At 38.5% G+C, this 13,937-nt stretch overlaps 2 protein-coding genes across 10 annotated transcripts in view; both read right to left on the bottom strand.

Annotated features, from left to right (window-relative positions):
* The window catches only part of arhgap4b (Rho GTPase activating protein 4b), a 47,530-nt gene extending 45,920 nt beyond the window's left edge, over window positions 1-1,610 (bottom strand). For 3 of the 6 annotated variants that reach the window (XM_038269610.1, XM_038269612.1, XM_038269611.1), the window contains exon 1: window positions 1,370-1,609. The gene's annotated coding sequence lies outside the window, so the exon portion shown is untranslated. Of the gene's footprint in view, window positions 1-1,369 lie in introns of all 6 variants that reach the window. The other 3 variants (XM_038269613.1, XM_038269614.1, XM_038269615.1) reach the window with 2 other exon arrangements.
* A 2,729-nt stretch (window positions 1,611-4,339) lies between these two features.
* On the bottom strand, window positions 4,340-13,930 carry zgc:103759 (U8 snoRNA-decapping enzyme). Of its 4 annotated transcripts, none has more exons than XM_038269617.1 (5): window positions 13,819-13,930; window positions 9,365-9,496; window positions 9,141-9,181; window positions 5,028-5,280; window positions 4,340-4,952 (listed from the first exon to the last, which is right to left on the bottom strand). In XM_038269617.1, the coding sequence occupies exons 2-5, from the start codon at window positions 9,494-9,496 to the stop codon at window positions 4,707-4,709; spliced, it is 672 nt and encodes a 223-aa protein (XP_038125545.1). In that variant the 5' UTR covers window positions 13,819-13,930; the 3' UTR covers window positions 4,340-4,706. The 4 variants fall into 4 exon arrangements, with proteins under 4 accessions (XP_038125545.1, XP_038125549.1, XP_038125546.1 ...); XM_038269621.1 differs by having other exon boundaries at window positions 5,028-5,271; XM_038269618.1 differs by lacking the exon at window positions 13,819-13,930 and adding an exon at window positions 9,628-9,732.
* Window positions 13,931-13,937: the final 7 nt, after the last annotated feature.

Here is a 13,937-nt window from a genome sequence, read left to right as displayed (position 1 = left end):
GAAGAAACCCTGTTGGAAGTTGCAAAAAAGTGGATAGAGGTGAAGATTATCCTTCCAGCAAGACAGTAATCCTTAAAGAGATCATAGAGGTAAAATTAAACTATTTAGTTTAAAGCAAAATGACTTGTTAGAATGGGCTAGTCAACTGGCAAGGTTGAACAACAGATGTGAGTAGATGCTTAAATTCTACTCGGGCTGAGTTTAAGCCATGTGTCAAAGTAGAGGCAAAGATGTCCATCAGTGCAAGTTGACTTTTCCCAAAACATTAGCAGCTGTAAATGCAGTCAAAAGATGGTATTTACCAAGTATTGAATGGGAAAGTCAATATTCTTAACATTTTCTTTGAAAAAATCACTTCCACTCAAAGATGCACTTCTTGTTATCATTTCATAACACTGAATTTCATTTGTGATTTGGCAAAACATTAAGGTAAAGCTACTCAAGACTTTACAGTGAATGACACCAAGTATGTTGCAGCTTCTGATCCAAATTTTAGTATAAATGAAATGAAAAGCTTTACCTCAGGTTATGTCACAGACACAACCAACAGCTCACAGGCAAACCGCCTGAAGAAGGAAGTGGGGCAGCAAATAAGTAACACACAATGCACTTCATACCAGGGCATCAAAAGAGGCGCATGCTGCACAAAAATAAGGCTCACAAAAAGAGAGCTCGACACAGAGAGACAGAACAATGTAATGTACAAGTCAAAAAATGGGACAGCACCTTTTTGCCTTTTTCTCTTTCATGTCAGGGAGGTGAAAATTATTTCAGTTGCTTTTCAGCCTGTAATCTGCTCCGCATTTTTTTTTGTATGAAATCAATGTGGACCATGACCATGCTAAATCAGGACTTCCTCGATTGAACTCACTCAAAAATAGTGAAGAAGAAACAAAAGAGTTGAATCTTGCAGCCTTTCTCATTATCAGCACAGTTGCACTGTTGCACAGTGAGGCAGATTTATAACGTGCATTGCTTATCTGCATCATTTCAATGCACAGTATTGCCGATGAGGACGGAGATGTATTAGGGAATTAAAGCTCTGCAGAAATGACAACAACAAAGTGTTGAGCTATATTTGCAGTTTTCAGTAAATAAGTAAATATGGTTAAGGCACTTTGGAGGGGCTCCACACAATGGCTTAAAAACACGTCAGGATAATTACACAAGCATGTAAACATGGTGCACACAAATTACATAATTGATCTTTAAACAGTGAGTGAGTGCAAAAAGGAAAAGTTATCATATGCTCTATTTACTAGGACTTCACTATGAATAAACATCTCTCACTCTCTGGTGCTCACAGACGCGCACGCACACACACACAGGTTGTTATCATATTCAAAAGCAGCATGACAGCTGTACATACCTCAGTTTGTGAATTTCCTGTCTGCTTCTATATGTTCCTCTGTTCTTCTCATCTCTCGTTTATTTTGCATCATCCAGCCTCTCTCTCTCTCGCACACACTTTGTGTGTTTGAATCTGACAGATTTCCCTCAGTTCAGTATTCTTCTCCCTCTCATTTCTCTCAAACAGACGCACACACGCTCACACACAAACAGCCCTCCCCCTCCATCTTTCAAAATATGCCAGATAGCCTCTCCACTCACGCCAGAGCAGCATCTCTCCTCCCACTGCCCTCCCACCTTTCCTCCATCCTCTGCCGTACGCAGCAGAAGAGAAAGCCCAGCCCAAGTCACGCCCCCCCGCCCCCCTCTCTCCTATCCTCTCCTTTGGGTGGCTATAAATACGGCTGCTGCTATGAATACACCGTCTTCCTCCCTCAGCATCCCTCACACTCTCCCTCTGCTCCATCCATCTATCCATCCATTGCTTCTCCTGCTCTAAACCTGCTTCTGATGACCTTGTGTTATAGTCGTGCTACACCATCACATGACAGCATCCCCTCTCATCACTCTTTGGTGTGCAAGATGCAAGTGGTGAAGAATCAAATCAAAACGACAACAGAGGATATGTGTTTAGCTGCCCTTCTCCCGGGCTTCCTGTCTGTTACAGCGGATCTGTTCCCTTTTTTTCTATCTACAGGCAGCTGAGAAAAAAACACTCTTACTGAGATATGTGAAGTAGATTGCACTCATGCCCTCACAAATCTCACATTTTTATAATAATAATCCAATTCGTACATATGGTTAATGGTTCTACCTGTCCTTATGAAGGTTGATCTCAGGGTGAACTAGTATTGGCTAACCATTTTTCCTAAAATGTGTCGTTTTCCCTGCAGACTCTGCCTTGGTGTGCTGCTCTCTCTGCCTGCCCATTTGCTACTGGTTTTCATAGCAATACAAGAATATGGAGGCAGAACCATTTGTGATAAAACAACAAAAGTGAGTGGACAAAGAGTGCAATTTCTGCACAATAAGTATCAAAAGGCTTGGCAATATTATGTCTCGTTTCTGCTCAGTGCCAGCAGGGAATGAGGTTAACCAACATCTGGTATGAGCAAGTTATGCGCACCCAGGGTGCACTTAAACGGAATCAAATCTTCAGCTGCAGGCCGTATAGTATGTCATGGAGATAATTAATCCTAGGATTCAAGCGGTGATGTGCAGCAATAACTTCATAAGTGCAACATAGAAGCAGCGCAAAGACAAAGACTTGTACCTGGCTGTAGAAAAAGAATGTTTATGCTGAATTGTGCCACTCTGATCCTAGCAGATATAGAAAACCACAAGGCTGCCATGCAGAACCTTATAGGGTAACACAGACTGCATCTTCTATACCGGTCTTTCCGTTAGTCATATTTGGCTTTTTTTTATGTTACGGAATTGAAGACATTGAACTTGCAGCAACTGAATAATGTTTTATTGTCACTATCCTAATCAATTGCCAGGCATAGATTCCAAGCCACTGGATTTATTTCACATTTCATCCCATCAATATATTTTATGAGAACTTAATAAGATATCTTGACAAGAGGCCCACAACCACCTTTAAATCTCAACCAGCATTTTTTATTTGTTTGTTTTAGAACTATGTAATAAAAGGAATTATATGCAAATACTAGTATTCAAAAATATTATGTTTAAGAATCAGTCTCCACCATATAAAGCGTTGGATTGTATCTTGGAACATGTTGGGTTAAAATGTTTATTTCAGTGAGCGAACAGAGCTGGAAGGGCCAGCCAAAAGCAACATACATTCAAGATCTGCACTGTGGTGCAGAGGGCAGCACTGTTGATTTGCAGGAAGAAGGTTCTCTATTCAAATCTCTCAGAGTGCAGTTTGCCTTTGAAATTAAATTTAAATTAATTTTATTTATATTGCACCAATTCACAACACATGTCATCTCAAGATACTTTACCAGATCATACAGTCAAATTGATTCAAAGTTTTCTATCTAAAGAAAAACAATTGATTACATCGACTTCTTGACTCGAATGCAATCCCTCACACTAAGCATGCTTGTAGCAACAGTGGAGAGAAAAAACTCCCTTTTTACAGGAAGAAACCTCCAGCAGAACCAGGCTGAGTGTGAGCGGCCATCTGCCGAGTACGACCGGAGAGTCCTGCACGGGTCGAGTTTTACCAACCCCCACCCGCCCAAACCCGTTAGGATGACCACCGAACCCGACCAGTCACCTGCGGATATCTTCAATTCAAATACGAACCCGACCCCTTGATATTTAACCCGCAACCCGACCCGTTAACACATCAAGTAATAGGCTATAGTACGCTGCGCTGCAGAACAGCGCCATTAACACTGCAGCAGACGTGTATGCACTGACTGTGGCCTTTTTGGAGGGAAGCCCACACTGCTGGTAGGGCTTTAAGCTACAACAAGGGTGACCCCAGTGCCTGATTAATATAAAATTTCTGATGTCCATAACAACACACACGCATAAAAAAAAAATCACCAACTACCCGCCCGCACTAAAAAAATATCCGCCCAACCCCCGACCCGTTTATTTTTATTTATGTATTTTTCACCCGCAAAAGAGCATTTTAGCGGGTGACCCGTCGGGGATCCGCCGGTACCCGACCCGTTGCAGAACTCTACCGGGGTTTAAGGCGAAGAAGTAGAAATACAATAAGCAACTGTAAAAGGCGGCCCTGTCCAGGAAATACACAGCTAGACAGTCAAGCTCCGATTCAACTCCCATGTCAGAGGATGAACAGAACATTCATAGGTCCACTCTGAGGTATTTGGCTCCTTCTTTTAACCAGTAAAGATGATCTATTAAGTTAACTGGTGTCTCTAAATTGCCCTGAGGTATAAATGTGTTTATGCATTATATGTATGTTGTCCTGTGATCGACTGGCAGCCTGTCAAACTCTTTAGCAATGACACACTACAAGAAATACAAATGCACAACACACTTTCATTTAGAACTTTAATCTCTAAAAATATATAAACACCATTTACACAATTTTCTCCATGCCAAGGTTTCGTGCTCCTATATCCTGGTAGAAACCAATCCCTTCATGAATATTTGTAACAATAAATGCAGCTGAGACATTTAAGTCAAATCAAGAATATACCAATGATACAAGGCAACTAAAAGATTGAAATAGCTTGAAAACCAGAGTGGGGATTTGTTTCCAGTAGTGATAAAGGCTGAAATGAAGTGTTGCCTAAAAATGCCTATGTATATAGTACCAGAGTTATTTATATGTTTAGGAGTAATTTTAGGGTCAAACTGGTCTGATGAGGGTTTATGTTACAACATTAACCAGCAGAAATGTTTTACAGACACTTCCTCTGCTCCTCTGTAAGCTCCAGGGCGACCTGCAGGTCTTGCACAGTCTGCTCTTGCATCCTCTGAGAGCTTTGGATAGCCCTCCGTATATCCTTAGGGGACACCAGGTGAAGGCGCAGCAGAGAGTCGATAAGCTGGGAGCGAGCGTTGCCAATGAAAGAGTGCGACAGAAAACACGAGAGCCCTCCTCCAGATTCAAAGGTGTAAAGAGGAACTCGGACCATTCCCAGCACCTGGAGGGAGAGAGGAGAGGTTATGCAGAGCTGAGCATTAGCAACTGTAAATCACTGCCATTTATCACTTGTCACCTCAAGACCGTGATCCGATGCGATGGACGAGGCTGCTTTCTCTACCTCCCGAATCTGCTCCTCCTCCATCTTTTTCACATAGAAGTGAAGGATGAGCTTGTTGGACGAAGAAGAGGCTGAAGGAGATGTGCTAAAGCGAGACTCCACATGATCTTCAATGGAAACTGGGACAGCAATACCAAGCTCCTCCAACAATTCCCTGGTAAGGCCCTCCTCCAGTGTCTCTTCTGAGGGGTCAACAAAACTCATGTGCCCAAGAAAGAGAATTATTTATTTAAAATACTTCTGTGAGACACCCCAGCATTAAAGAATACAACTGAATGATTAACATATAAACCTTGAAAGGGGCCTCCTACTACTAGTCATGTCATGATTACAAGTGGGGGGCAGAAAGGAAAAATAATATTTCAAGTAATGCAAAGATTAAAGTGGGATAATCAGACAAAAAATGCTTTAAAAATAAGACACAATTTTAGCAATTTACTCCTAGAGAACCCGATTTCCACTTTCTGGTCATCTAACCATCAAATGCAGTCTTTTAGACAGCATGTAGCAGCTAATGCCTTGATTAGAGGACTTTGTTGGGATAGGATGGATAAATAAACAGCTGTGCCTCATCAGCATAATCATAAATGAAGATCAACAGTTTACTCTGAAGAGGGGAGGTTATAAAAAACAATATATGTGGATCAAATAAGGTGCAATTGACATACAGATTAAAAATTGTGATCGTTACAATTAAGCTTTTACTGTTTTATTGTTTGTTTTAAATGTAATTTCAATAAATTTCTGTTTTTTTAAATAGTGTCAACACCAACTAAAATCATATGGGAATGAACGTTCCTGAAATATATCTTTTAAAAGGAGAATGTAGAAAAACACAGACATTTTTTGGAGTATTTTTTTTGCAAATATATTTCAATGCGTTACAAGTCCAACAGGAGTTTGGACATTTTTAGCTTTTCCAAGCCTCCCCTGTGTGGATTTAGACGGCCTCAAAACCCTCCATTCACAGACAACTTCAAGTGATAGGTAATCTTATGGATCACCTTTCACATTGTTCATAATTTTATATTTTCATTTACTTAGTATATAATGTTTGGTTATTAACATACTTCAAACTTTAGTACAATATAATGCAGGTTTTTGGTAGGTTAATAAAAAAAAAGATTAAAACACAAGTATGTGACGAAATATGATTTCAACAGAAATATGTATACAAGTGTAAGAAAAATAAATGTAATATTGGCTAAAATAAGTATGACCCAAATAGCATCTAGCACACTTCCTGTTTCTTTTAATGTCCTTCCTTGGGTTATTATAATTCATGGGGAGTGTAGAGTTAAAGAAAATTCAAAATTAAAGTATGTACTATTATTCTGTTTATACAGAAAATGAATTTGAGCTCAAAATTAGACGGTAAATGTAATATTGGCTAAAATAAGTATGGCCCAAATGGCATCCGGCACACTTCCTGTTTCTTTTAATGTCCTTCCTTGGGTAATTATAATTCATGGAGAGTGTAGAGTTAAAGAAAATTCAAAATTAAAGTATGTACTATTATTCTGTTTATACAGAATATAAATTTGAGCTCAAAATTAGACGTTAAAGTCCATAAGTTTTGTATTATTTGAGATTTCAATTTTGTGGATTGACCTATTGAGGGTGTACCCTGCATTTGCCCATAGAATGCTGGAGATCACACCCCCTCCCCACCCTGACCTATTAAGTGGGTAAAGATGGATGGATGGTTGATGGATGGATGGACGAACAGATAAAAAGATGTATTTTAATTTTGTTGCAAAGATAGGAGATGCATGGTTGGGTTTAAACAACTTTTTAATTGCTGAAAAATACCTAAAATTAGTGTTTTTCATTTATCTTGTGCACATCTCATTTTCCTCATAGTGTTACATAATGTTGGTGAATGATGCGCCAGCTATTCTGGCAGAGACTTGTGTAATTCATAGATAAAAAGGCACAAGTGATTCATATCTAGCAGAATGATAATGCTAATCAGTTTGATAAAAACAATTTGTTAAAACAAGCTATATTAAGAGCCTCTTTGTTTAAAGGGAATCATCTTACATGTTTTCATATAATTTACAGGTCCTCCTTCTATGGCTGAAGGGGCCTTATCTACAGAAGATTTGCACGTCTTAAAACACGTCCAAACATGTTTGTAGTCACAGTACGGATCTTCAAAGAAAGTGAGAAGAAAGAAGTAAATTCTATTCTGTACAAAACTTTTTTTCTGTGTCGTTCTTCATCAAACTAAAAGTCAATTGACAAAACTAGCTTTCATCCTCTGACATGGAAGCTGGCTCAGAGCTTGTCGGTCTGACTGTGTGTTTTTTGTATTTTCTGTGCATGTTTCATGGACAGGGCCGTCTGTGGAGCTGATTGACATTTGCCTTTTGTATCTCTGCTTTTTTTTCTACATCTGCTTCTGTCTCCTTGAACCCCAGTCGGCCTCAGCAGATGGCCGCTCACACTGAGCCTCGTTCTGCTGGAGTTTTCTTCCTGTTAAAAGGGAGATTTCCTCTCCACTATCCCTACAAGCATGCTTAGTGTGAGGAATTGCTTAAGAGTCAATGAGTCGATGCAATCAGCTTAGATAGAATGTGACTCTATGATCTGGTTCAATTGTCTCTTTAAAGTGCCTTGAGATGACAAGCGTTGTTAATTGGCGTCATATGAAAAAACTGAATTTATTTAAATGGTTTTTATTCATGGATGGAAAACTATAAATGTAAACATCACAGAGCAAAGACACTTTCCAAATCAGAAGCTCAACTGTTGCCACAGTTTTTAAAATTGTGCATCTTTTACTTGTCATAAGAGGGATTTTTTTTCTCTCTCTCTATTTAATAAAACAGAACTGTGGACAAAGGATGGTTACGTTTTACATTTTTGTAAAACTTTTCAGACTTAGAAACCTTGGGGGAGGTGGGAACCAATAGACAAAGGCCACTGGTTGATATGTTGTTTATATTTATGTTTTTCCATTATTAAGTTAAGTCTTAAGTTCCATTCATATTTAGTTTTTTTTTATCATTTTTTTTTAGTTTTGTTCATAGTACTAACATATAGGCTAGCTTTTAAGTGCTATATAAATATAATTCAATAGAAAAGTTAGTATTTTTAAAATAACTTAGCTTTATGAACTCCATGAACATGGCTTAGACAAGGTATGTCCAAAGTTGGCCTTCGAGGGCTACCCTCCTGCACGTTTTAGAGGTTTCCTTACTTTAGTACACCCAGTTCTGATGATTACAGCTCAGCAGCAGCCTATAACCAGCAAACAACGGAAATCATCTGTGCTGAAACAGAGAAGCCTCAAAACTGTGCAGGACAGAGACCCTTGAGTGCCAACTTTGGGTATCTTTCTTTAAGGACACCCTCTAAAACTGTGAGTAGAGAGCTTAATCTGCTTATTTTAATGAGTGGAACAAAACTGGCTCACAAGTCTTAATATTTGTCCAGCAAACTTTATAAATCAACCTCAACACGCCCACTTATTGCATTTACTAAAAAAAGGGCCGCAATTATTTTGCTTTCTACCTTCTAACAGGTTTTTAACGTCAGATTTCCTTTGGAACAAGTTCCTTTCATCTTTTCATAATTTCAAGCAAAGCATAGGAATGTCCGAAACAGTATTTTACAATTAGGCTAAAAAGTTCAGTTAACATCTTTATAATCAGATCACCTTCTATGCATTTACTGTGTACTTTTCAAGCCTTGTGGGGAAATAAACACACCAGACTTTGTAATGTGTTCTTTTAAAAAATGCCTTTATTCTTCCCAGGCTTTCCACAAAGAAAATATTTGTGGCGTGTTGGATGGATAGTTGTCTAGTCAACATATTCTTCAAGCTTAGCTGTGGATCGAGATCTATAGTTTTTCCCTAATCTGGCTTAACCTTATTATTTTCAGATGATAGAACCAAGTCTTTCCCAGCTTGACCTCTTTCAAAACAGATTTATATGATTCAGAAAATTGGTGAGTGGTGTTGCAGGGTTTTATTCAGGGGGTTCAGATGCATGCAAATGGATATGAGTAAAGGTTGGAGAACTTGCTAAAATAAAAAAAATAAATAAATAAAAAACTCACCCACCAGGGAAGCCCAAGAGACCGTCAAAACGCATCTGCATCTGTTCAGGTGGACAGGGGCTGTTAAATACGGGCACAATCATATGTCAAGATGAAGAAACACATAGATATGTAGGGACTTTCTACACAAAACAAGGTGATGATTTTGTCTATGAGACTTTGAATCAGGCACCAGGCTGTTTAATAAACCTCTGTGGATGTGGAAAGTCACCAACCAAACTCACCAGTACAATGTGCCTGATTGGAATTTTGCCAAACAGCTTAGATGCTGTGTTAGAGTAGAGCATCACGTGGCATGCATGCCTGCACTGAGAGCATTCCAGCGCTTCGTCCCTGGACAGCTGTCCACTCGCCATCTACAAGCAGACCCAGGAAATAGAAACAAAATATCACATGCAATCACAGTTCAGTGACTCCTGATCATCATATTAAAGCCAAATTCTTAATAAATAATGCAAGTGCACTTCATCTTTGTATCTGTTCTCCCCTGTTCATATGCTGTCCCAAGAGTCTTGACTAGAACCAGAAGAATAGCCTGGAGAAAGGTCTGGATTCAAGAGGAGTTATAAAACGGAGGAAGTCTACAGGAAGATCACGCTCACTTGATAATAAACATTTTGGCTCCCTCTATCTGTCTGGAGCAGCTAGGTTCAAAAATTTCTGAAATTACATTTAGAATTCAATAGTTTTGCTTTTGTAAATGTTATTGCTGAATAAATGTGACTATATTATCTCTGTCAGGGGCAGATTTAAGAAATTTGGGGCCCTAGGCAAAAACAGGTATGGGGCAAGACAACACATAAAACTGACCCATGATACGGATTCAGGCATTTTAATTGAATAGACATACATTATTTGTTCTCTTTTTTTATCACTCTCTTTTTGTCCCTTTTCTTGTTGTTTTCCTCTCTATGTTTTGTACTCAGCTGACTTTTCATGCTGTCTCAAAAGAAATGAAAGATTTTTTCCAATCACTAAGCTCACTTAGCTGATTGCTCCTTCCTGTGTTCCCAAAAAGGCAACTGCAAAAGTAAATAACCCAGTCCTTCTCTTCACTGCAGACAAACCATGATCTGCTCATCTGTTTTCCATTTTTCATTTGGATGAAATAATAGCTGCATGAATTATGACAGCAGACAATAGAGGAGAGCAGGAGGCGGGGTTACCAATCTACTTGCTCTGGAGAGCAGAGTTCGGTGCTTTTATATGTTGTCACCAAAGTCTCCACTAGCAGAAATAAAGTCACTAGATTTGGCACTAGGTGCTTTTTTAAAAATAAAAGTGCCAGAAGGGTCTAAAAAGTCGCTAAATATAGCAACATGTGTAGCAAATGGACTGATCCAATATGGTGGACACTGAAGGGGGGGGCTGAGACACACTTATTATAAGCATTCTTATGGCAAGGATTTTTTTATCAAAAACATATGTGCACAAGTAAGGAATAGTTGTATTAACAGAGTTTTATGGGACCCACAGAAACTTGGGACCCTAGGCAACTGTCTAGCATTGCCTAGCCCCCCTAATCATAGTGTGATTACACACTATGCAGTTATCATTTCTGTTTACTTTCAATACAGCTTAATATTTTAAATCTACCAAAACCCTCATCCTCAAAGATCTATTCAATTCTAATTCAAATCAGTTTATCTATATAGTATCAATTTACAATACATGTCAAGGCACTTGACAGAGACAATTTACCAGATCATACAGTTGGTCTGGTTCAAAGTTTTCTATCTAAGGAAAACCAGCTGATTGCATCAACTCACTGACTCGAAAGCAATCCCTCACACCAAGAATGCTTGTAGGGGAGTGGAGGGGAAAACTCCCTTTTAACAAGAAGAAACCTCCAGCAGAACCAGGCTGCGATTGGAACAGTGGGATGCTCGGAGAGGTTGCATGTTCAGATGGCGTGTGTTTAAGTCGTTTGTGGAGAAATGTCCTGGGCAGTGAGTAGCGATGAAACAGAAAGCGATTCTTTTGGGATGGAAGAGGGAAATAGTGAAAACGAAGAAGATTGGGTGAGAGTAGCGTCATAAAATGAAAAAAAAGGGGAAAAAGCAGAGATTAACTGAAGGGGGGTCTAGTTCATAACAGTCAAGTGATGAACAATCGAGAAATTCAACAGGAAAACAAAATGAGTACAAAGTCATATTCAAACTAGTCAATCAAAAAGACTCTTTTTCAGATTGGAATCCGGTTCAATTAACAAAATTGATAAATAAACTCGTAGGAGAAGTACAAAGTGCCAAAATCCTGTATAGTGGAGACGTATTAATCAACTGCAGAGACAGCGCTCAACAAAGCAAAGCAATACGAATTAACCAGATTGAGGGGAAAAGAGTTTAGTGCAGCTCGGTGGAAAACAAAAAGATTATGAGGGGAGTCATTGGAGGAGTTCCTCTAAAAGTTTCTGAAAAAGAGATTCTAGAAAACATAAGTGGTGCAAAAGTAAAGAAGTGAAACGGTTAAAAACTAAGAGAAATGGAGAAAGGTGTGAAAGCTTGTCTGTGTTAATTAGATTTGAAGGAGAGCAGTTACCCAGCAAGGTTTTCATTGGACACATGAGTTACAATGTCAAAATTTACAATCCTCCGCCTCTGAGATGCTTCAAATGCCAAAAATTTGGACATATAGCAGCAGTATGCAAAGGAAAACAGTGATGTGGAAGGTGTGCTCGAGAGCAAGAATACAGAAAATATGGGAAAGAAGCTAAGATCAAATGCTGTAACTGTGGTGGAGAACATGCTGCATATCATGGCTGTGAAGTGAGTAAAAGATCTGAAGAAATTTAAAATATTTGAGCTCTGAATAACTTATGCCGAAGCTGCAAAAAGGATCCCATCCCAGCACATGGCAAATTCAAAACCTCTGGAGAAATGTCCCAAAATTTAAGATTCACTGATTGTGAAAAAGAAAGATTTTGTTCTTTTCATGGTTGAATGATCAATTGTAGTGCACAGACAATGAGAAAAACTGAAAAAAAAAAATCAAAATAATAGTTAAAGCTCAAGAAAAGTATCTAGAAGTTAAAGATTTAAACTGGAAAATGGTGGAAGGCATGATAGGAAAACCAGTAGGACCATCAGAAACTGGCAGAGTGATGAAGACCTAAAGATAAATTAGAAATTATGAGGTCAAATTTAATTATTTATTAAATTGGGTTCAGTTAAACAGTTTGGAAATTATTATTATGATTATTCTTTTTTTTGTTCTGGCTGTGAGTCGTTTCCTGTTTCCTTGCTTAACTTATCAGTTGGTAGCGGTAATGCACTTTTAACTAGTTGCCAACTACCATAAAATCTCACAAGAAGAAGAAGAAGAAGAAGCAAAACCAGGCTCAGTGTGAGCGGCCATCTGCCAAGGCTGACTGGGGTTCAAGGAGACAGAAGCACAGGCACAGAAAGAAGCAGAGCTATAAAAGATAACAGTCAACCAGCTCCAGAGGAAGCGCCTTCCAGGAAGCACACAGCCAGGTAAAAAAGCTCTGAGACAGCTCCCATGTCAAGAGGATCACAGAGATAACATCCAGCCAGTCCCAGTTAGAGAAACAGAACAACCCTGAAAAACAAGCCAAGCTCCAATGTCTATAAACAAAGGTGTTGATGGCAGACTTAGAAATTAAACTAACAAATATTGCAGAATGGGAAAATAATGAGAGAATAAAGCAGAATGATGAAAAGGGGTCCCTATGTCTTCCAGCAGTCTAAGCCTATAGTAGCATAATTTTAGAGATACCTCAGGGAAACCTGAACCATTTTAACTATAAGCTTTATCAACAAGGAAAGTTTTAAGCCTACTCTTAAAAGTAGACAGGGTCTCTGCTTCACAGGCTAAAACTATAAGTTTTTTGCACAGGAGAGGAGCCTGATAACTAAAAGATCTGCCTCCCATTCTAATTTGAGAAATTCTAGGAACCATTACTGATATTAATTACTTTTCAAACGTTTTTCATAAACTGTTGCTTTGATATTTATGGGTTAAATCAAATGTCTCTAGATGTTTACACAGTGGAGAGTACATATTGCAATATTCGGCTTTAAACAGTATGCTAAAAAGGCTTTAAAAACAGGTATTTTGTCAGATAAAATCACTGAAGACCTCAGTAATCCCAGGTCAACGAAACACCCTGTTTTTAGCTGCATCAATAGATAAAACCAAATGTTTTCAAACACTGTAAAAGGCATTATAACAATTTTTCTTGTTTACTAATGAAACATCAGGATCAACTTAACTGAAAAAGATGACTTTTAGTAATTTGGATGTCGCCACAAATCTCCTTAATATTTGATTTAATTGTTTTTTACACTGTATAGTTTGAACAAAACATTTCAATGATCCTCACAACAGTTTACTGGGATTCTGGGCTATTGTCTTCTGTCATGTCATGTTTTTGGCTACCTAGCTCAAACATTCCTCTTCAGCTCATTTAAAAATCTCTTTGAGAGTATTTCTTATGGCCACTCAAAGACCATTTCTTTTCATTTCTTTAAAAAATTGTTCGTGTCATTACTGTCAGATTGAGCAAGTACAAGTAGTATTGTTACTTCATAAGGTAAATAAGGAAAATCTCAGTCAAATGTAAAGTCAGAATTTAGTACCTCTAATGTAAGCGAATACTTAATTTTAAAACAATGTATCTACAAGATCAGATAACACATCAACACATATGAGTCACCTTCGTCACGCTTAGCCGACTTTCTTCTTGTCATACAAACGAAACTGCTATTTCATCTTTCGTCAGCAATATTCAGCCATACTTTGCACTTTATACTACGTTCGTTACGTCAAGACTTG

Source organism: Cyprinodon tularosa, unplaced genomic scaffold (assembly GCF_016077235.1).
Source record: "Cyprinodon tularosa strain WSP-4 unplaced genomic scaffold, ASM1607723v1 ctg731, whole genome shotgun sequence".
Lineage (NCBI taxonomy): Eukaryota > Metazoa > Chordata > Actinopteri > Cyprinodontiformes > Cyprinodontidae > Cyprinodon > Cyprinodon tularosa.
This window is presented reverse-complemented; position numbering and strand designations above follow the sequence as displayed.

Bases quoted from the DNA above. Each gene is read 5' to 3' on its own strand.
- zgc:103759 (XM_038269617.1), bottom strand. From the start codon at position 9,496: ATGGCGAGTGGACAGCTGTCCAGGGACGAAGCGCTGGAATGCTCTCAG. The intron at 9,182-9,364 runs GTGAGTTTGGTT...CCACCTGAACAG, and splicing joins CAATCAGGCACATTGTACTG to ATGCAGATGCGTTTTGACGG. The intron at 5,281-9,140 runs GTGAGTTTTTTA...TCTCTTTCTTGG, and splicing joins CTCTTGGGCTTCCCTGGTGG to GCACATGAGTTTTGTTGACC.